At 32.7% G+C, this 25,374-nt stretch overlaps 2 protein-coding genes across 3 annotated transcripts in view; one reads left to right on the forward strand and one right to left on the reverse strand.

Moving 5' to 3' along the window:
• Positions 1-25,374, reverse strand: part of LOC139500572 (high affinity cationic amino acid transporter 1-like) — a 53,030-nt gene that overhangs the window by 11,979 nt on the left and 15,677 nt on the right. Inside the window, exons 2-5 of one of the 2 annotated variants that reach the window (XM_071289322.1) lie at positions 9,142-9,259; positions 7,470-7,589; positions 2,978-3,173; positions 1,143-1,257 (exon numbers count right to left, since the gene is read on the reverse strand). In XM_071289322.1, coding sequence (XP_071145423.1) covers positions 1,143-1,257; positions 2,978-3,173; positions 7,470-7,589; positions 9,142-9,259 — 549 coding nt within the window. Of the gene's footprint in view, positions 1-1,142; positions 1,258-2,977; positions 3,174-6,964; positions 7,054-7,469; positions 7,590-9,141; positions 9,260-25,374 lie in introns of those variants that run through there. The other variant, XM_071289323.1, reaches the window with a different exon arrangement.
• LOC139501855 (uncharacterized) lies at positions 12,218-15,798 on the forward strand. Its single transcript, XM_071291078.1, has 5 exons — positions 12,218-12,306; positions 13,221-13,747; positions 13,801-14,475; positions 14,547-15,228; positions 15,564-15,798. Exons 1-5 carry the CDS (start codon positions 12,218-12,220, stop codon positions 15,796-15,798), a joined length of 2,208 nt encoding a protein of 735 aa, XP_071147179.1.

Below are 25,374 nucleotides of genomic sequence, written 5' to 3' on the forward strand. Positions count from 1 at the left end.
AAGTTTCATAAATTGTGTCATTTTGAATTGCTATGGTGTGGATTAGACTTGTTAGATTATTGATATTTACATAATTACTTTAACATTACCAATTTGACTGAATATGCTAAATTCAACTTTTTTGATATTTTTTGTTTTGAAATCATATTTTTTTTTTATAAAGTCCCGTAAGGCTGACGAATTGTACATCATCAAATATGCCATGCTTACGAACTAAATAACAGGTATTGATCGGTTCTACAGCAACTGGTTGGGAGGTGTATATTACAAAATAAAATAAAATAGTTCGTTTTGGTCAATAACACTTGTATTTCAATGAGGGTTTCTTTTCTGATTAAAAGTTTACCTTTACTTGAATGAAACGATATTGTAACATAAACTCAGCTTCATGGTTTATTATCGCCGCGATATAGCCTTTTTGTGCTAATGCAGCGAAAAGCAACCAACAATCAATTAATCAATCATCGTTTATTGAATTGTGATGACTTTCAGATATTTTTTATTTAAAGATTTTCAGAAGAAAAACGGACTATTTATCATGTTCTTAGATAAGCATTGACATTTATATTGTGTTCCCTATTTAAAACGTTTCATTTCATTTTTACTATGATTAGTTTCAACATTTTATCTGTACAATATAAATATTCTTTTACATTTTAAATACCTTTTTTGTTGATAAATGAAGGGTTTTGCTGTGTTGATTATATTGACAACTAAGTGTCATGTGGTATGATTATATCGTTGATTTGCTGTCGCATTGCCTATATCTGTTAATTATAATATTACAAAACTTTCCTGGGAATTCAATACGACAAAAATAATGTGTGAAATCATAATGAGAACATACAACATTTTTTAATTTGCGTTAATATGAAACATTTTCTTGACATCAATGTTATGAAAAACAGTGGATTCATTCATTTTTGTAGGTACCAACTTTCTTGGATTGAGGGAAATTTGCATCACAGGAATATTTGATCTCGTGGTATTGTCAAAGTCTCCATATACTTCTTTACAAAATGTCTAATTCGTTGGACACTGGAAATTGTGGTTTCCAGATTATCACGAAATCCACGAAAAATGATATCCAACTAATAATATAAATCTATAGTATCAACGAACTGAATACAAAATACAGTTACCTTTGCGTTACATACGAACAGGAGTGAGGTTATAAACAATATACAACATGGTAATATATCTGGACAGTCGGTCAAAAATTCATCTCCTGTCCATTGTAAATGATCACGGGTATAACTGAAAGCAACAAAATAAAATATATCTTCGATGAAAAACATGTGCAACAATTCATTCCAATAAGTCTCGTTTTTGTGTTGTATCATTGTAACAAATGTAATTAGCACTTATAGTCATAATTATAAATTAACTGTTCACAAACATTTGAATTTTGGAAATATCCATGCGTGTTTACCTCGGGAATAAATTATATTAGCAAACATATTAGGACATTGTGGTCCTCGAAGCTCCTCAACTTCGTAATTTATTTGGCCTTTTTAACTTCTTTTTTTTTTCGAGCGTCACTGATGAGTGTTTTATAGACGAAACGCGCGTCTGGCAAAGATACAAAATTTCAATACTGGTATCTATGATGAGTTTACATCAATAATGTGGTCATTTTTATATTTCCTGTTTACAGAACTTTGAATTTTTCGACAAACTAAGGATTTTTTATCACAGGCATAGATTACCTTAGCCGTATTTGGCACAACTTTTTGGAATATTGGATTCTCAATGCTCTTCAACTTTGTAATTGTTTGGCTTTATAAATATTTTGATATGATCATCACTAATGAGTCTCATGTAGACGAAACGCGCGTCTGGTATACTAAATTATAATCCTGGTACCTTTGACAACTTTTTATGTAATACATAGGGGTTTTAAATTTTAGATGAAATAATTGTCAACACAAAAAAAAACACCGGGTGTACATTTATCAAAGTAATAGCACTGTGTAGTAGAATATGATATATGTGCGCACGTGTGTTTTGTTCAAGTTGATCATTGTGAGTACTGTTTGCTATGCTGGTAATACTGATGAGAATGTTTGTACAACTTAAACTTTAAATGTATTTGACAGCATTTATGTCTTTCTGAAGAATGTTCAGGACTAGCCTTTCCAACCTATCAGCATGTTCTTTTTGGAACTACAGCCGATGTCTTATTGAATAGAGGGACGAAAGATACCAAAGGGACAGTCAAACTCATAAATCTAAAATAAACTGACAATGCCATGGCTAAAAATGAAAAAGGCAAACAGACAAACAATAGTACACATGACATAACATAGAAAACTAAAGAATAAACAACACGAACCCCACCAAAAACTAGGGGTGATTTCAGGATAAGCAGATCCTGTTCAACATGTGTCACCCGTCGTGTTGCTTATGTGCTAAAAAATCAATCTGATTCGAACTGCCGTCGATGTCTTATGATAACGTGATTCGAACTGCAGACGATGTCTTCTGAAAACGTGATTCGAACTGTAGGCGATGTCTCATGCAAACGAGATTCGAACGGTAGATGATGTTTTATTGAAACGTGATTTAAACTAGAGACGATGTCTCATGGAAACGTGATTCGAACTACAGACGATGTCTTATGGAAACGTGATTTCACGTGTTCACCTTTAAACGACAATCTATTATTTGAACTGATGACCTTTAAACAAAGTATGACTCGACCTGTAGACTTTGAACAAAAAAAGATAATTCCATCGCAGCTTTGATGATATTGCAATCAACCAATTCCTAAGATTGTTTATAGATTTATTAGAACCTTAATCCAGAACGCTAGTTTTATTCTATTAAAAAAGTATGTTTTGTTGCAAATTCCAACTTATGCTGTTACGGTATCAGATTACATTCTACTTTAGTTAACATGGCTTGATCATTTAAAAAAAAAAGTATCAAATCAAAATTTGATAACAATTTCGTTGATAAATGTAGTGTTACGAACCTATGTATTGTACCATTTAGTAAACCATCAAAATATTGACCCCATGCTTTAGCAGTTACTGCAGCTAAGACGATGTTCTCTAGTATCATACTCCAACCAATCACAAAGGCGGACAGCTCACCCAAGGAGGCATATACAAAAACATAGGATGACCCGGCCTGTGGTAGACGTGTGGTGAACTCTGAATAACAGAAACCTGAAATAGAAGAAATTATTTCTGTAGTTGGCTATGTAGAACGCATTTAACGACAATAGCACTCTTTCAAACATATATGATTGAATCATGCAGCTTTGCATGACTTGTACATTATAGCTATGCATGTTTTGTATTTTATTCGTATTTTTGTATTTACACATATCATAGTCAGTATCATAAATACGAATTTTAAAAAGAAAACGAATAAACTGTTTATTTTTTCCATAATAACCATAGTATTGAATTGATGGAAGTATATGATTACCCATTGCGGTGGCCTAATGTCGTACATGCATTAATGAGATATACTGCATAGTTGATTATTTTCGCGGGTGCAATACTTTATTATTTCATTAAATAAGGTATAGAAAATATTATTGCGGATTCAAAATCTTTACCAATACCTTGCATATATGCTTTTAAATTTGCTGAATTTATTTGGCGATTTTGTTCTTTCTGCGAAAAGCACCCGCTATCCAGTATTGTAAACAGCAAATGGGTTCTTGTAGTGTATGAGCTTGTATTTAATCTGGAACGCCACAGCTGTCTTATGTGGAATTCTGATATAACTTTATGTTGTTTTATTATTGCCTGATGATATTTTGTCTTTACTTAATACGGTTTTGACATTACACGATGTTTTAATATAACTTTATGCCTCTATGTCCTATAGGTACCATGCACAGTTGTCATCCATTCTTTTAATTATTCAGTTTAGGTTATTGCGGGAGAAAACCGAAAATAAGGGTGTCCAGATATTGTTTTCGTCATTAGACCCATTTTTAAGTCATTGACAGGACTTCCGGATTTAAACTTAATATGAGTACTCGGGAACAGGACAATTAAATTTTATCTGCATGTATACTATGGTTATACTTCTAAAATATATAGTGGGTCTGTAAAATATAGCATGACCGCCATTGAAAAGAAACTTGGAATTGATAGTTAATAGCAAATGCAATTTATTATGTTATACGTATGATCATAGTATACTTAAACGCGTAAATAATGGAATTTAACAGAAAACAAAAACATAACGGACCTCGGAAAAAAGTGAGAGGGCTGACTTTTAATACCTTTTCTTAAATTCTCTAGACCATTACAAAATTTTATCTAACAACAGTTTTACATACTTTCAACCAAGCTCTAAATGTCCGCGATTTAGATTTCGCGGGTTTGTTCTATTGGTTATTACATAAGTACATGTATATCTTCTTATAATTCTTAACGGTTCTTTTTTTTATCAATTGGTAAATGTAAAATAGGTTTAACATGCGTTTGGGTTCACGTGTTGAACAGTTCGTTAAAACATGTATTAATTAAAATTTTATCTCATCCAAGTGACTTTCTTTTTTAAAATTTTCCCAAATTCAGGAACTTGTAAAACAGCGGTTGTCGGTTGTTGTATGTCGTTTTAGTTTTTAGTTTATTGTTTTGTACGTGATAAATCAGACCACAAGTTTGCTAGTTAAGATAAATTCATCGTAATACTTGACCGTGTTAAGGTTATATATATATATATATGTTGATGTTAAACAGTCCTCCATCTGATAATATTACTAGAATACGCCATTAACCTGATTGAAGTTTTAGACAATATTTTATTGTTCATTTTGTTGCAGCCGGAGACAACGTGACTTCAAACTATGATATATGAATTGATGGAATGCTTCGTTTATTACTGTTCACAGTCAGACTGGCGTTTATTCACCTTAAAATTTATAAATTTTCTGCAAAAGCATCCACATGTGTGTGATGCATATCCTAATGGAAAACATGTGTTTGGTTTTTAAAAGTTAACACAAAAATGGATATTTAGAGTTTTTATGTTCAAAATATTATGCATATTCATATCTGCATATTTTTTAATCAACGTAAAACAATGTAGGTATTAATAATGTAATTTCTGAACTTGTTTCATACAACAATGGAAAAATATTTAAGGTACCATTGTTTTACGATAATAAAAAGAGAAATGTATATAAAAGTACAGTTTGAAAAGTCTTATCATAAGTTGCTGTGTCATTTTAAGGGGATATTGCATCGTAACTTGTTAAGAATATATAGCAACATATAACTCAACATTTAACACCATATTTCGTAATATAGTCAAAAGCGATACTGTACCCCTGACAGTGAATAGGACAAGAAATATAGTGGATATGATTTTCCTCCGACCGGTTGTAAAATCTTTTTCGAAAATGGAGCGTTCATTTGGCACTGCGGGATGTACAAGTACACAACCACATCATGTCAGAATTTGGAAGTTTAATCCGATGCCTCGTTGAATGAAAATGTCACGCTCTTTCAATGGTCCGTTGGTAGCTTTTTGTAAGGCTTAATTATATTCCCTCTCCAATAAAACCTCGTTTTCACATAGAATAAAGACATCAACAATCAACATAAATGATACCACAAAAAACAAATTATGAAAAGAAATCTATAAATTAGGAAGTATAAAGGGAAAATTAACAATATAGTAGTCTGGAGAATTGTCCTATTGGCAATCATACCAGATCTTCAAAATTTTAATAAATGCTATAATGGGGGAAATGTGAATACATATAAATCTTGTGTACATGAATTAAAATTAAGGTTGCCAGTTTTTATTGCTCCACGTGCTCATTTTTACAATAAATTCAATTAAGGACTTGCAGAAATACAGAAGCAGCACAGAACAATAAATACTTCTAGAATATACTGTTAATGATTGCAATTGAATAGCCTATGTACCGTTGCGCTTGTTCCTGATCTTGTGGTTCACATCTAGCAATTGAGACTCAGTTCAACCAAAATAAAACCGAGACACTTGCTCTTATTCGTACGGTGCCATTTAGGACTTTCAGTTCAACAAAACCTGTACCGAGGTACTGGTAGCTAATGGAATTGTTCAACCGTGGACCTATGGTGCATTTAAGCAGCAGGAAGACACTGGTTTCTGTTTGTTTGGTTGTAATTACAGTTTACATAAGTAGCTTGAATGGTCAGATAGTGGGATCAACGGTTATAAGACACTGCACCGTGACATTTTTCTGGTTTAATGCTTCCAACAAAGTAGTATTGATATAACTATATTGATTACCAACATAATACATACCATACATACTGTTACAGCTTTTTTTATTAATGGATAGATTGAATTATTACGCTAATAAAATTTCTCTTTGCCTATAATCAGAAAATTTTACATTGACAATGCATTGCTCTGTTTTAAGCTATTTGTTTGTAAATGGGTTTCAATAAATTTATTGTTGTAACGGGACCAGAATTGATCATTTTGTGGAACAAATTTCCGGACATAATCGTATGTAATAAAACAAAATGGTGGATAATAATGTTTCACTTTTAAACTGTGCTTGCCAGTTTGTTATTATTTATTATGTGCAAAACCTATAAAATTTTGTTTTGTCTTCTTTAAAGATAATAGTATCCTCACCATGTAAGGACTTGCACAATGTTGTAGGTTTTTTTTATAACGGAAGTTTTTTCTCTCTAACTACTCTATTTCATCATGAAATTAACGCTTTATAAGTGAAAATAAACTAACAAATATAAATTGTCAATATATGATAACGTGTTTGCTTGGATTCGATGACGCATTACCAGATAACAACATTTTCAACAGACAACAGTGCTGATGGACCGGATAGATGTTTAATCACATATGATATTACTATATATACTACGTATCAGATAACACAGCTGCAACACCAGCTATTATAACAGACAACACTGCGGATGGACAGGCTTGATGTTTAATCACATATGATATTACTGTATACACTACTTACCAGATAACACAGCTGCAACACCAGCTATTATAACAGACAACACTGCGGATGGACCGGCTTGATGTTTAATCACATATGATATTACTGTATACACTACTTACCAGATAACACAGCTGCAACACCAGCTATTATAACAGACAACACTGCGGATGGACCGGCTTGATGTTTAATCACATATGATATTACTGTATACACTACTTACCAGATAACACAGCTGCAACACCAGCTATTATAACAGACAACACTGCGGATGGACCGGCTTGATGTTTAATCACATATGATATTACTGTATACACTACTTACCAGATAACACAGCTGCAACACCAGCTATTATAACAGACAACACTGCGGATGGACCGGCTTGATGTTTAATCACATATGATATTACTGTATACACTACTTACCAGATAACACAGCTGCAACACCAGCTACTATAACAGACAACACTGCGGATGGACCGGCTTGATGTTTAATCACATATGATATTACTGTATACACTACTTACCAGATAACACAGCTGCAACACCAGCTATTATAACAGACAACACTGCTGATGGACCGGCTTGATGCTTAATCACATATGATATTACAATATATACTCCAATTCCTAATGAACCACCCATACCTGCAATGATTATGATATATATAAATATATATATATATGGTAGGATAGTAAAATTATACAGATCTAAATTTTCAATTTGAAAAGTATATTTTTAAACAACTTTGAAACACCGCCTTCGGTTATGTCTTTTATTTTTATCGCAATGGTATTCATACTTTTTTTTATTTTGATTACAATGGTTTTTAGATGCTATTCTATTTTGATTGCAATGGTATTCAGAGTTTGTTTGTATCTTGAACACAAAGGAAAGCTGCAAAACGTGTTCAACCCCCCCGCATTTTTGCGACTGCCCATAGTTCGAACACTTTGTCCTTTTGTATTCTTGGATTTGTAAATTGTTTTTGTCGTTCATATATCTGTTTCGGAGTTAAGTGTGACGCACATTTTCACAGAACTAGTACACATATTTTTTTAGGGGCATAATTTGTTTTATTTTTATTACATAATATGCAGTCTATGCAGTCATTTAAAGACATATTATAAAATTTACGCGTCTCGTTCATAGTTTTGCTAACTTCTTAACAGCAATAATAAAAAGTGTGCGTCATACATGTATTATAGAAGTAAATCTGGTATTTATATCACTTTAGAAGCAACCAACCGAAAACAAAGGGATATTTTTAAGCGAACTTACGGTTTTTAAGTATTTATTACAGTTTGTTTACATTTACTTAAAACCAAGTGATTTTATGCATTTTTATTTTTATGTATATTGTTTTTTAACTTCTCTGTAACCTTTGTACTTTAATGGTTTTATGAGAATAAACTATCAAATCATATCATTCATCAAATTGAACTCTTGTAATAACAAAAAGATTATTTATTTTCAATTTATTGTTCTTTTGTATCAAAGGAATTAAAACAAATAATAATAATGATCTGCTTTCAAGCACTTGCGCTCAATCTCTTCCCGGGGTTAGGTCGAATTAGTATCACTAGTCTATTGTTTTTTGTGACATGCTTATTGTTGGCACCTCGGCCTTTTACGTCAATTATCGTGTGTTTTCGATAATACACAATAAACACATGTTGTCTGATTAGTATTTTCGTATTGTCTAATGTCATTCTGTGGGCGCTTTGGATTATTGGTAAGTTTAATTCCAAATTGAATCATAGGTACTTTGTATCACACTAATACCTGTTGTATTACTTTCCCGTATTGGAAAATAAAGTCAACATAGATACTAGGATTGAAATTTTATATTTACATCAGACGCGCGTTTCGTCTACAAAAGACTCATCATTGACACTCGAATCAAAAGAAGTTAAAAAGGCCAAATAAAGTACGAAGTTGAAGAGCATTTAGGAACAAAATTCCTAAAAGTTTTGCCAAATACAGCTAAGGTAATCTATTCCTGAGGTAGAAAAGCCTTAGTATTTAATAAATTCAAAAGTTTTGTAAACAGTTAATTTATAATTATGACCATATCTATGATAATTCATGTCAGTACAGTAGTGTTGACTACTTGGCAGGTGATACCCTCGGGGAATTAAAACCCCACCAGCAGTATTTACATGTAGCATTACTTAAATGATACGTTTATTTACTCACCTATTCCAATAAGGTCGAAGATATTTAAATTTCTTCTAAAACGACTGACTAACAGATTCTTTGGATCGACATTCTTCCTTCGTCCAAATGCTTGAAAAATCCTCTTACACTGTTCCATCTGAAAGATAAAAAATGTTGAAATTACAATTAAAGAACATTGTTGTTATTCATATTATTTTTGTCAAATTTTACAATTTACAAACTTATGAACATCCTTCGGATTCCTGGAAAAGTGTTTCGCGGCACGGACAAATTGTCAAATAATCACACTTTTTTTCTTTTAAATTATTTTCAATGTGCTTGTACGAATATTTTATCATTATTAAAGTATGTTGTTTATAAAAAAAATATAAGAGGGATTGTCTGTAATTATTAGATCAGTTCTTTCAAGTTTTGTCTTTAATGTACAACTGAAAAAGCTTAATGGGTATAGAATTAATGATTAAAATGAATGCATTGTATGTTTCAAACGATTTCACGAGTTTTGTTTAATTTGTGTTGCCTATAATCTAGATCAACAAATATATTCTTTTTGTGTTGTCGTACATGTCTTTATGATTTTTTTTCTTAATTAACATATGTGTATGTTCTTGATTTTTTTTTTCTTAATTAACATATGTGTATGTTCTTATAATGAATAATTCACTCCATCCTAATGGAAATATATTGCTTGCTTTAATTTTGTGAAGTTGCCGTTGTAGTTATTCGAGTTACCTTTCGTAGGGTTTCAATTTTCCAAAAATTATCGATAGTCCTTCAAAACATTAGTTGGGTTTTAAGAACATGAAAATGAACATTGATCCAACGCTTCTGTGTCAAAAATATTTCTACATTATGTCCATTAGTTAACGTGTAGAAAGTTCAATTTTAGAATAATGACCAAAATTTTATCTTTTGATTTTTATGGCGGACTGTCCGTTTTAAATTTCCATCGGAATTCGGAATTTTTGTATTTTACTTTTTGCAAGAAACTTATGTCTTTTACCAGATTAAAATAACATACGTTCAAGGAAGAGTATGTGACGATTGTATGTTTATTTCACGTAACCACGTAATCAAAACATGTATAATGCATATAATAGAAGTAGTTGAATTTATAAATAGTAACACTTTAGGCAGTTAGCAGTAACAACAATATAGATACACTGAATGTTAATTGAATACAAAAACAAACAATGAATGAAGTAAAATAAAAAGAACTACGAAAAGACATGTTTGATTAGTTTCATCTTGTATACATTGTCAATAATTGATTACTTAGGTATACACAGAGGAAATCATCAATTAAACATAAGACCTACTGTAAGATGTTATTTGATATCTCACGCGTCAAGTTTCTTGTTTTATGAAGTCGATGCAGTCGTAACCAGATGCTCCGCAAGGCGCAGCTTTATACGACCGCAGAGGTCGAACCTTGAACGATTGGGGCTAGTATGGACACAACATTCAAACTGGATACAGCTCTGAATTTGGATTGTGATTAAACAGTTGACACAGCATAGTTTTCTTACACAGAATGAATGTGGTCTAATGAGCTTAAAATGTTTGTTTTTTTTTTGCTTTTGAGCAATTCACTATGGTGTTGAATATTAATCCTTTGATATTTGAAGAAATTTTCTTTTTCATTTCTGAAATTTGAAATAAGAAAAAAATGTATCACCTCCCTCTTTCCTTTATTCCTAAAATGATCTCAATTCAAATTTCTAATGGAGTTTTCAACAATAACTACTCATTTGAATACATCATGAAATATAAAATGTCATAAAGTCATGATTTAAGTTGATTTAACTACTATTCTGGACAAAGAAAGATAACTCCAAAGCAACATTTTATATTAGCAAATTTCAAATGAATTTTATTAAACTAAAGTTTTTGGCAAATTTCCAATATACATAGTTTAAGAGCAGTTTAGGTGAGCTATTAAAATGAGTTTCAATTACCAACCTTACACTGCTTTTAAATTATGTTTTGTACTTAAGTAATTGTCCATTAACCTGGAAACCCTTTCCCCCCTTTTTAGATTAATCATATCAGATAACCCCAAGAACTCAATTTTTGATGAAATTAAATGAAGTTCAATTTTGAACCCTTAAGACCTCAATGTGGACCAATTTAATAACCGGTCCAAAATATAAAAAAATCTAAATACATGGTTAGCTTCAGCATATTGAAGAACCCCATATATTGATTTTTAGTTGAAATCAAACAAAGTTTAATTTTGGACCAACTTGAAAACTGGGCCTATAATAAAAAAAACTAAGTACATGTTTAGATTCAGCATATCAAAGAACTCCGAGAATTCATTTTTTTTTTAAATCAAACTAAGTTTAATTTTCGACCCTTTGGACCAATTTAAAAACGGGACCAAAATTTAAGAATCTAAATACACGGTTGAATTCGAAATATCAAAGAACCCCAATAGTTCAAGTTTGATGAAATCAAATAAAGTTTAATTTTGGACCCTTTTGGGCCCTAATTCGTTGGGACCAAAACTCCCAAAATCAATCCTAACCTTCCTTTTGTGGTCATAGATCTTATGTTAAAATTTCATAGATTTCTGTTTTCTTATTCTAGAGTAATTGTGCGAAAACCAAGTAAAATGCTTATTTTGGGCCTTTTTTGGCCCCTAATTCCTTAACTGTTGGGACCAAAAAACCCGTAATCAATCCCAACCTTCCTGTTATGGTCATAAACCTTGTGTTTAAATTTCATAAATTTCTATTTACTTTTACTAAAGTTTTACTAAAGTGCGAAAACCAAATGTCTTCGGACGACGATTACGACGGACGACGATTACGACGGACGACGACGACGCCAACGTGTTACCAATATACGAACTAAATATTTTTGCGGTCGTATAAAAACGACATCGAGTCATCGTATTGACTTACTAGTGCCTTCTAAATTACCATGTAGTGGTTTGTATACAAAATAACTGGATTGATTTATCTTGACAATATACGATCTGATCGTCTTGGGATTAATACAAACAAGGTCTAAAGTTATAGACACACATGTAGTGACAGAACAAAAGGGATTATTACATATAAGGGCTACAGTAATAGACATACATGAAATGACAGAAAAAACGGTATTATTACAAGCAAGGTCAACAGTAATAGACACACATAAAGTGACAGAACAAAAGGGATTATTACAAGCAAGGTCTACAGAAATAGACACGCAAAAAGTGACAGAAAAAAAGGGATTATTATAAGCGAGGTAAACAGTAATACACACACATGAAGTGACAGACCAATAGGGATTATTACAAGCAAGGTCTACATTAATAGACACACATGAAGATACAGAACAAAAGGTATTATTACAATTAAGGTCTACAATAATAGACACACATGAAGTAACAGACCAATAGGGATTATTACAAGCAAGGTCTACAGAAATAGACACGCAAAAAGTGACAGAAAAAAAGGAATTATTATAAGCGAGGTCAACAGTAATACACACACATGAAGTGACAGACCAATAGGGATTATTACAAGCAAGGTCTACATTAATAGACACACATGAAGATACAGAACAAAAGGTATTATTACAATTAAGGTCTACAATAATAGACACACATGAAGTAACAGACCAATAGGGATTATTACAAGCAAGGTCTACAATAATAGACACATATGAAGTGACAATACAAAAGGGATTATTACAAGCAAGGTCTACAATAATAGACATACCTGAAGAGACAGAACAAAAGGGATTATTACAAGCATGGTCTACAATAATAGACAAACATGAAGAGACAAAACAAAAGGCATTATTACAAGTAAGGCCTACAGTAATTATAGACACACATGAAGTGACAGACCAATAGGGATTATTACAAGCAAGGTCTACATTATTAGACACACATAAAGTGACAAAACAAAAGGGTTTATTACAAGCAAGGTCTACAATAATAGACAAACATGAAGAGACAGAACAGAAGGGATTATTACAAGCAAGGTCTACAGTAATAGACAAACATGAAGAGACAAAACAAAAGGCATTATTACAAGTAATGCCTACAATAATAGACACACATGAAGTGACAGACCAAAAAGGATTATTACAACCAGGGCCTACAGTAATAGACACACATCAAGTGACAGAAAAAAATGGATTATTACAAGCAGGTCTACAATAATAGACACACATGAAGTGACAGAACAAAAGGGATTATTACAAGCTAGGTCTACAGTAATAGACACGCATCAAGTGACAGAACAAAAGGGATTATTACAAGCAGGGCCTACAGTAATAGACACACATGAAGTGACAGAACAAAAGGGATTATTACAAGCAAGGTCTACAGTTAAAAACACACATGAAGTGACAGAACAAAAGGGATTATTACAAGCAGGGCCTACAGTAATAGACAAACATGAAGTGACAGACCAAACGGGATTATTACAAGCAAGGTCTACAGTAATAGACACACATGAAGTGACAGAACAAAAGGGATTATTACAAGCAAGGTCTACAGTTAAAAACACACATGAAGTGACAGAACAAAAGGGATTATTACAAGCAGGGCCTACAGTAATAGACACACATCAAGTGACAGAAAAAAAATGGATTATTACAAGGGATTATTATCAGCAAGGTCGACAGTAATAGACACACATGAAGTGACAGAACAATAAGTATTATTACAAGCAAGGTCTACAGTTAACGACCCATATGAAGTGACAGACCAAACGGGATTATTACAAGCAAGGTCTACAGTAATAGACACACATAAAGTGACAAAACAAAAGGGTTTATTACAAGCAAGGTCTACAGTAATAGACACACATGAAGTGACAAAACAAAAGGGATTATTACAAGCATCATCTACAGTTAAAGACACATATGAAGTTACAGAACAAAAGGGATTATTACAAGCAAGGTATACAGTAATAGTAATAGACACACATGAAGAGACAAAACAAAAGGGATTATTACAAGCATGGTCTACAATAATAGACAAACATGAAGTGACAGAACAAAAGGGATTATTACAAGCAAGGTCTACAGTAATAGACACACATGAAGTGACAGAACAAAAGGGATTATTACAAGCATGGTCTACAATAATAGACAAACATGAAGTGACAGACCAAACGGGATTATTACAAGCAAGGTCTACAGTAATAGACACACATGAAGTGACAAAACAAAAGGGATTATTACAAGCATGGTCTACAGTTAAAGACACATATGAAGTGACAGAACAAAAGGGATTATTACAAGCAAGCTCTACAGTAATAGACACACATGAAGTGACAGAACAAAAGGGATTATTACAAGCATGGTCTACAATAATAGACAAACGGGATTATTACAAGCAAGGTCTACAGTAATAGACACACATGAAGTGACAGAACAAAAGGGATTATTACAAGCATGGTCTACAATAATAGACAAACATGAAGTGACAGACCAAACGGGATTATTACAAGCAAGGTCTACAGTAATAGACACACATGAAGTGACAAAACAAAAGGGATTATTACAAGCATGGTCTACAGTTAAAGACACATATGAAGTGACAGAACAAAAGGGATTATTACAAGCAAGGTCTACAGTAATAGACACACATGAAGTGACAGAACAAAAGGGATTATTACAAGCATGGTCTACAATAATAGACAAACATGAAGTGACAGACCAAACGGGATTATTACAAGCAAGGTCTACAGTAATAGACACACATGAAGTGACAAAACAAAAGGGATTATTACAAGCATGGTCTACAGTTAAAGACACATATGAAGTGACAGAACAAAAGGGATTATTACAAGCAAGGTATACAGTAATAGTAATAGACACACATGAAGAGACAAAACAAAAGGGATTATTACAAGCATGGTCTACAATAATAGACAAACATGAAGTGACAGAACAAAAGGGATTATTACAAGCATGGTCTACAATAATAGACAAACATGAAGTGACAGACCAAACGGGATTATTACAAGCAAGGTTTACAGTAATAGTAATAGACACACATGAAGTGACAGAACAAAAGGGATTATTACAAGCAAGGTATACAGTAATAGACACACATGAAGTGACAGAACAAAAGGGTTTATTACAAGCAAGGTATACAGTAATAGACACACATGAAGAGACAAAACAAAAGGCATTGTTACAAGCAAGGTCTACAGTAATAGACACACTTGAAGTGACAAAACAAAAGGGATAATTACAAGCAAGGTCTACAGTAATAGAAATAGACACACCTGAAGTGACAGAACAAAAGGGATTATTACAAGCAAGGTCCACAATAATAGAAATAGACACACATGAAATGTCATAACAAAAGGGATTATTACAAGCAAGGTCTACAGTAATAGAAATAGACACACATGAAATGTCAGAACAAAAGGGATTATTACAAGCAAGGTCTACAGTAATAGACATACATGAAATGACAGAACAAAAGGGAGTATTACAAGCAAGGTATACAGTATAGAAACACATGAAATGTCAGAACAAAAGGGATTATTACAAGCAAGGTCTACAGTAATAGACACACCTGAAGTGACAGAACAAAAGGGATTATTACAAGCAAGGTCTACAGTAATAGACATACATGAAATGACAGAACAAAAGGGAGTAATACAAGCAAGGTCTACAGTAATAGAAACACATGAAGTGACAGAACAATAGGGATTATTACAAGCAAGGTCTACATTAATAGACACACATGAAGAGACAGAACAAAAGGCATTATTACAAGCAGGGCCTACAGTAGAGGAGACATATGAAGTAGCAACACAAAGGGAATTATTACAAACAGCTTACGAATGGAAATGGTTCACATTAAAACAAATTGAGATATCAGTCATTAAATTTTCCTGAAAGTCTTTAACGATATGACTAGTTACTTTATAATTTTATTTGAATAGATTGAAATTTACGGTATTTCGCGTAGGAGACATCAATAATTTGATGTGTACTGTAATTTAAAAAAAAGGTGAAGCTACGCATGTCTATACTGTTAAGAATAAAGAGTGGAATCTGAATAAAAAAAGTAGTGAGATATTCATGAAATTCAATGTTCTAAAAATAAACAGCAGCCTCCAAAATAATGTCAATAGATAAAAATAACAAAACACAATGATGTGATCATAGTACACGGAAGCCTTACTCGCACAATCGTTGTCCATGTTCAGTGGACCATGAAATAGGGGTCAAACAAAGGACAACAGGTAAAAAAGTTAAGCCCTTAATCGCCCCTAGAATGAAAAAAAGTAAAAATACTGAACTTCGAGAAAATTGAAAACGGAAAGTCACTAATCAAATAGAGAAATCAAAAGCTCAAACACATCTATCAAATAGATAACAACGGTCATATTCCTGTGTTTGTACAGACTTTTTTAATGTAGAAAATGGTGGATTGAACCTGGTTTATAGCTAACTCAACATCTCACTTATATGACAGTCGCATCAAATTCCATTATATTGACAACGATGCGTGGACAAAACAAACAGACATAATAGGTATTGTAGGTAAAAATGTAAAACATGCAGCAGCCAACATTGTGTTATAATCTTGATCACTTAAAAAACAAACAAATATGTAACAAAAAAGCTCACAATGGCATATAGACCAAGCATACACAACTTTACCATAGTAGAATTACACAATTGCGGGATGGATAAGTACAAAGTCACGTCATACATGTAAAAAAGAATCGTAATTGATTTCTGATATAATATTGACTATCTTTTCTGTTCAGTTATTATTGAAATATTTGATAAAAGGTTTCAAAATTACATAACTTTACATATTATCTGCTTCTTATTTCACCTCGTACATTTAATTACTACCCTCAGGAACTAAGCAATGAGTTGTACATTTGTTTTTATAATTACTGTCGACATCGTCCTGTTGCTTTATTACAAAAGAAGCAATAAGCAGCACGTTATTAAAAAGTAAAACCAAATAAAAGTGATACTTGACTTGTCACAGCAGCTAGGAAAATATAACCTCGGGGGAAATACAGAAGAATTATTACCTTTAACTGTTCATTAAAGTCACATAAAAAGTGAAATGAGGAATTTCCTCCAGAAATTTTATCTGTTGAGTAGGCAAATATCTCTGATAATAGTTAATTAAACGCGATAAGACATTTCTAACCGGATAGGTAACATAACAGTAATAATAATAACAACATTAATATTATTAATGAGTAGTTCTTTAATTTCCATATAATAACAGGGAAGTCTTTAGCGGAGTTACTTTAATTACTTTTTAAATTCAATAACGAGAGTTGATATCAACAAGACCGTAACTAGGCATCTTATTTTAGTGAGGCAAAATATTGAGCCGAGCGAAGCGAGGCGATTTTTTTTTTTGGAGGGTATGAAATGAATGGTGCAAAATCCTGCATTCTAGACATTTTTAGAGAGTTTGATAACGTTTTGAATTTGGACACTTTTTATATAAATTTTTCATATTTTAAGACTTTTACTAACACCAAATTTTTAACAACTTTATTTATAAATTTATATGTAAGATAATCATCCAAGTATCACTGATTTGAGTCTGCTGCCAGAACATAGAACAAACATCGATTCAGTAGAGTTTTCCAAATTTTTCTATGGCCGGTTCAGTCAAATCATTTCAGAATCATATATCCTTATCGCAATGGAGCATGGCAAGACCGCACAATCTCTCGCCACTCATACATGCTCTTTTCAAAGTTTTCAGTCGTTTCAGGGCAGTCTGTGTTTCTAAAGGTAGCACATCATCATCAACACAATGATCAATGTCTTCTTCCAATTCCTTCTCCATCAGCAATTCGGTAGCAGCATCGGTAGTAACAGTTTTGTTTGCAAAAGGGAATTAAGCTTTCCTGTAAGCACCATCATACAGTCGCAGTTACAAAATATTAAACTCGATTTTATGCTGACAAAGAGTAGACAAACTAGGGATAGAATGAGATAAGATACATGTATATGATTCTATCTATAGAGTAAGTATATATGGGTACAGGGGAATTGGAATGGAGTTTTTGACGTTTGTACATGTAGTTCCGTAATTTCAAATTATTTCTGGAAATCGTTGGTGGTATTTTAGTTCCAGAATCTATAAATTTAGGGGTTAGGGTTTGGGGTGACCGATTCCGAAACCCCGAATATAAAGAAACGAAATTCCGTAGTCCTGAATAAGTAAAGACAAAATCCTGTGTTAAAGGTTCTGCCATTCCTCAATAATATCAAATTGGAATATGGGATATTCTTTCAATTTTCAAGGTTAAAGAAACATGGATAAAAACTAATCCATGCATTCATGTTTCATATTATTTATATTTCATTTATCTGTAAAGAGAAAGTTTAAAGTTCGTAAAATGAATACGCAGACAGGACTGCCCCCTTGCGATGCCCAGTACTTGATTTGTCAAAAGTTGGTGAAATGGAGAAATGAATACGCAGACAGGACTGTCCCCTTCCGAAGACCAGAACTTTATTTGTCAGTCTACTTATCGTTTTTTTATTGTTCTTACGAAGTTATATGCAATACTTAGACTCTGTTCACCAAAAACACTAGTTTACTAGAATTATTCCTTCTTTACCTTCAGTGTCGCTTTTCCTTTTTCTGCAAGAGCCTGTTTTTAACTAAAGATCTATGATGATTATCGTTACTAGGTTAATGTAATCGAGAAACATCACCCGTTGAGATGCTGAGTTATATCCAGGAAGAATAGTTTAAAAGGAATGATGACAAGTTATAGAAATTAAGGTTGAGACAGAACAACAAATGACTATTATATATATTTATATATATGTATAAAAAAAATAATCAGTGTCGAAATTTTAGTGAGGCAATTCAATTGCCTCAAGGGTAGTTACGGCCTTGATCAAGCAATATCCAATTTGAGTTTGTATACATGTTTCTCTAACTGTAAATATCTTTGTGTCTGGCAGTAAGATTTGTGATGAAAGAAATAGCATATCTCCGTTGTCATGTAGGAACTGTAACCGTATGGCCTTTGATAGGCCTATATGACCTAACAATTTGCTAATTAAAATGTCGCAATAAAATCGGAGGAATTAGGATCGCCAAAGTATCTGTGAAGGATTTCAAGGTCACAGGGTAAAAAATGAGTGTAGGATACGGAATACATGTAGATCATAGGTTCGCCATTGAATGAAGTATCCCTGGATCGCAGGCTCGCCAAAGGATAGCTAGTATACAGAATCGACATATGTATGCAGGAACGCTAAATCACAGGCTTGACAAACAGATGTTGGATCGCTTAGTCGCCGACTCGACAAAGGCATGTCAGATGGCGAAGTCACAGAATCAAGAAAGGAGTTTATGATCACTGTGTCACAGGCTTGACAAAGGAATGCCTGATCGGTAAGTTGAGTCGCCGACTCCACAAAGGCATGTCAGATCGCGAGGTCACAGGATCCAGAAAGGAATATATGATCACTGTGTCACAAGCTTGACAAAGGAATGCCTGATCGGTAAGTTGAGTCGCCGACTCGAAAAAGGCATGTCAGATCGCGAGGTCACAGGATCCAGAAAGGAATATATGATCACTGTGTCAAATGCTTGATAACGCGAGGATTCAAACATAAAGATGAAAGGTATCATTATTCTAGGTATAAAACAAGAGCAATTAAACGAGTTGTACCATACATTAATTACTTGCCTATTACTTTTCAGCAGATCGTGCATGACATATTTGCCACTGGACAGGAAGAAAACAATAATCAATCTAACTACTCCAACATTTAACTGGAGTAAATATTGGCACTTAGAATGATTAGTCATTCAATATTGGAATTGTTTATTAATATTTTTTTTATATTCATTATATTTCTTTGTTTGTTCTCCTAGTGCCATTCTATGTTTGACTAGTGTTCTCCGATGATCAATTGCGCTTTCTGATATTAATTACTCTTTTGTGCATCTATAGAAAAGTATGTTATATGATATATTGGAAAACTATTGCTTTTGTCATACGTCAATGAAATTCAATTAAACTAATAAAATACAGCTAAATCAAACTTGAAAGACACTAAATCGCTAATTGTATTGAACAATGAGTTTATATATGCGTGCCTTTGTTTCTGCTGAAATGCATATCAGATTTAAATATCAAATACAATTCATTGTACAAATATAACTCATTTGTTCAGTTTTACATAAATAGCTGAACAATTCGATTTAAAATCGATTTTGGTTTCATTTTTTATAGCAGCAATTTGAATTTCTGAAGCTCCTTAATTCTTCTCTGGATTAAAATGACATTAAAATGCAATCAACTTGCAATGACATCTATATGTAACATTCTTTATTCTTATAAATTGTTTTAAAATGACTTCAAAACCAGTTCGGTTAGTGAAATGTAAAAAACGTACAAATGAAAACTCGGAAAAATACTGTAATAGGAAACACAACAGTTAAAGAGATAAACAAAAATGGATCACATCATATTTTTTTTCAAAAAATAGAGATGCTTTATATGTTTAAACGAGACTGCAACACAAAATTCAATCGTCCTACTGCGTAACGTTCACACCTTTTCAGATAATTTGTTATTATTCACTTATCACAAATATCACATTTTTCTTGGTGACGTCATAATCAACGACAATTGTGAAAATACTGCTGCAGTTAAAAACAATAATTGGTATTAAAACTAATGGCTTTGGAAACGTACCATTGTTAAATGTAGATTTGCTTCACCTTTACGACATTTCTATAGGTTTCCTGCATTTTTTCGAGACTTTTTTCCATTACGATTGTATAAATGTTTAACACTACACTGTATTCGTATGATATAACACATTTAGTTGGTAAAACTAACCCAGTTCTTATCAGTTATACGTTATACACTATGTAAAATTATAATAAAATAGTATTTCACAGTTTAATAGTGACTTATCTGGTATTATTACTGTTTTTTATCAAAAGAGCAAAGAAAACCTTTAGTGATAAAAAAAAAAAAGTGAAATGTATTTTATTTTTGATTGCAGTTATCTAATGACATGTTCATTCGTTATAAATGCAAATGCAGACTTGTATTATAAATTCTTTTTATGTTGTTAATGATGTTACAATGACTACCATATGCTAAGTCAAAATGTCTTATTGTTATTATCTCTTTATTCTTTGAACAACTTTCCAACGGTAATCCTGTTAGAAACCCGGACCATATGTACGTATGGTTTAACATTATCAATATATACGCATATAATAAACGCGTATAGTCCAAATACCCATATGGCTGGGAACATATGCTTGCGTTCTGTTTTTCAACGTATGAAATAAGAATAAAGCTCAAGTGTATTTATTATAAAATGAACCATACAGACGTGAAGAGATTTATTTACGTACGGGAACCAAATAAAATAGAAAACCGTATCGACATGCAATATAATTCGACATGCGGGTCTTCAACACTAGAATGGTGCCTTTATAGTATACCACAATGTATATCTCCCTGTCGTAAAAATAGAGAATATCTTTGAATTTAAAGAATCTATAAAAGATATGTCAGCATCATGCAATCCTCTATCTCACAAAAATACTAAAATATGAAAAAAGACAACCACAACCTAAAGTCTTTGATATGTACATGCACATTCTCAACTCTCCGCCTCCGAATATAGTCGGGGACAATCACAACTTACGATGTAAACCTTAACATGTGGAATGGATTATACTTTGTTTCCCAAAACGTGCTCTATATGTCATTACATGGGAAACCCTAGGGTGACTGACTTGTGAATCAAAATATGGTCACTACATTTCTTCTTCTAACCGACAAAAAAACCCTTATCAAAGGGGTCATCCGGTTGGCAGTGCGGGATGTATTAAGTACGCAATCACGTCCGGTCAGAGTGGGGACGTAAAATCCAATGCCTCATGTAGAGAGAGTGTCACGCTCTCAACATGTGAAGAATCATTGTAACAAGTCTTTAAAGGGTCTGTCGGTAGCCCGTTGTGAGCAGTCTATGGAAGAAGCGAATCGATATAAACGTTTCATATATCAAAGAACGATATTGTCTTATAATATCAACGAGTAACATTGTGGGAAATTTCAGACGAATGTTAACATTTGTAGGAAGAACGGCAAATTTCTCATAATAAAGTAATGACTCTTTTCTTAAAACAGGGTGACAAATTTTACACTGACATAAACTTTTGCTTTTAACTAACTTCTAAATGTATATTTAGACTCAATTGTTTATATTTGAACAATGAGTTTTAAAGTTAGTATTCTCTTAGTTTTTCTTTGCCGAAAACAATATTTTCCGCATGGAATGACTGCATATTTACAATTGATATTAGACAATATCGCTATATGATATAAGAAACGTATTTATCGATTCGCTTCTTCCATAGACTGGTAAGGCTGACCTTTGGTCCCTATTCAATATACCCTCGTTTTCCGTGGCAGTCCAAATTTTCCCGACATTTAACCCAGTTGACCTCCATTCCCTGTCGTAACTACTGTATTTATTGTTACTTTGTTTTCGTCCAGAACATGTATAAAACATTTGCCACTGAACTTTAAGGAATCGATAATTAATCAATCAATCTGAACATTGGTATACATGGTATAGGATAAACACTTATTATTTCAAGTTTAACGTTACCTGTTTTCTAAACAAATAATTTAAATTGTTAAGTGAGACAGTATCTCGTATGAAAATTATCTAGATCAACACCGCCGTTTGAGTATCTACAAATAGTTTACTAATGATACCTAAACAGTTATTTAATTGTTGTCCTGGTTATTAGAATTTGATTATTTGAAATTATCCGTGTAGGCGTTTTATGTATACTTTTGTAAATGGTCCTACTTGAAAAATATAATCAATATAAATGTAAATAAATATAACTAACAAAGCACAAATAAAGAAAAAATGATAAGTTATTCATCATTTGTCAGCTTTTACTATAATTTGAAGTTAAATAATTTATTCTCTTTGCGACTCCATCAATGATTTTCCAATCTACGGGAACCAACTTCATGTCTATTCCACGGTCTGTCACCTTAACAATCGAGGCACAAGTCGTCATCCGGTAAATGTAGTATGTATATATGTATTGGCTATATGGTTTCTACTTTAGTCAATTCACCAGTCACAGTCCGGAACTAATAAATCAAACTCTACAGAGAACACTGAAACATTTATCAAGGTTCGCTCAATCTTGTCTGGTCCTTCAAGACACATTAATTGAGTTTCTGAGATTAATTATAGTGTTTGATAGTTGTCTCGATCTTTGTATCTCTTATTAGTTCTCTTGTTTGTTCTAACTGTTCAAGTTATTCAAACTTCGTGTATTACAGATCTTTTCCCTAAAATTGTCCTTTTCAGAATGTTTGAAAAAAATCCGAAATTGTACTCTAGCAAAATAAAAGATATACTAAACAATTTAAAAAAAAAACGTTCACTAGAAAATAGTTAGTCAGTCCGCCATGCCAGTTATTGTATCTAACGTCAGCAACGTCAGATATTGTTTCTAAAGTCAGTCAGCCATGTCAGGTATTGTTTATAACGTCAGTCACTTCAGGTATTGTTTCTATCGTCAGCCACGTCAGGTGATGTTTCTGATGTCAGTCACGTCAGATATCGTTTCTTATGTCAGTCACGTCAGGTATTGTTTATATCGTCAGTGGTGTCAGGTATTGTTTCTACTGTCAGTCATGTCAGGTATTGTTTCTATAGTTAATCGCGTCAGGTATTGTTTTTAACGTCAGCCACGTCAGATATTGTTTCTAACGTCAATCACGTCAGGTATTGTTTTGAGAAACGATGATAATTCGTCGGAAGGAGACAATACATGGCCGCCCCGTGTTAAAAGAGCCATATCTCTTGCACATAAAAGACACCCTTGTAGATTTCGAAAAAGAGTAGGCTAATGCCGCATCAAGGCAGCACTCGCACCTGTAAAGTTAGGGGGACTAATACAAGTTGCAATTAACTTGTTTCCCAATCCACTATAAATAAATATGTTTAAACAACACAGGTATTTTTGCTAACGTCAGTCACAACACGTATTGTTGCTAACGTCAGCCAGCCATAAAAGGTACTGTTTCTATTTTGATTTCCCCGAAACAAGCTAGAGTACCACTAACAGGTGTAGTTATGTAATCGACAATTTAGCATTTTGCATATAAAGAACGTTGAGTAAGTAATTAGCCGGAATTCCTAAAGCCTTAACACATAGTTTAGGAGTTTACTGTAGTGTATCTTAAGCTTGAATAAGCTTCATTTACACCACAGTTGTCTCCATTCTAATGCAGCATGTTAAAATGATTTTCATTTGGTACAAATTTTGGCTTAAAATGACATAAATGAAAAGTCTGCGAAACTGTTGCACAGTCTGTATAATTACATGTAGCATCTAAACAGTTTGAAATAATATGTATACTCACGATATCAAACATAAACACTAGACGTAGTTATACATATCGTACGCTTGAGAATGCAATATGGTTTCAATGTTGACAAAATATGATTTTGAGGCTCAAAATGTATCTTTCTTGTTTATTTTGTGAGAAATTACTTGCCTAAAAAAATCGCGTGGAATCTAACCCTTCAAAAATATATTTGTCAACGTCCAATGAAAATTATTGTTACAAACAAATTACATTAGAATGACATGTTTACTGCCCCCCTTTTTAGCCCCTTTTTCTGTGGTATATCGGATGTTACTTATGATCTTCTTGATTATTATAATTGTTCATTATTGAAGGAATTGATTTTTATTGGTAAAAAGACATGACTAGAATATTAGATGACGATCTGTAACAAGACATGACTAGAATATTAGATGACTTCCGTTGTTAATAACAAACATCAATCGGACGTATTAATTGATTTCTCGTGTCTATTAATCAAATTAAGCTGTAATCAATTTAATATTTACATAGTTATGTTTTACATAGTCATGTTTAACATGCGATTTTTGATTGCACTGCTATTTGTTGTTTGCAATGCAAATGTTTACTGAAGATATAATAAGCAATTTATTTTGAGTTGGAAAAATATTCAAAATTTATTGGAAATTTAATTTGTAGTGTTATAATTAGGAAATACATGCATGTGTCATATGTATGGTAATAGTCGAAAGGTATGTGTCTCTGTAGTTGGCTAGTGTGAGGTTAAAAAAAAGGGACATTTCTGAAAAAGTTGGAGGTATGGCAGGAAGATGGGACAGTTGGATGTTTGACAAGAGGTCGGGATAGTTTGAGGTATCACAGGATGGCT

The sequence above is a fragment of the Mytilus edulis genome, chromosome 13, assembly GCF_963676685.1.
Source record: "Mytilus edulis chromosome 13, xbMytEdul2.2, whole genome shotgun sequence".
Classification (NCBI taxonomy): domain Eukaryota; kingdom Metazoa; phylum Mollusca; class Bivalvia; order Mytilida; family Mytilidae; genus Mytilus; species Mytilus edulis.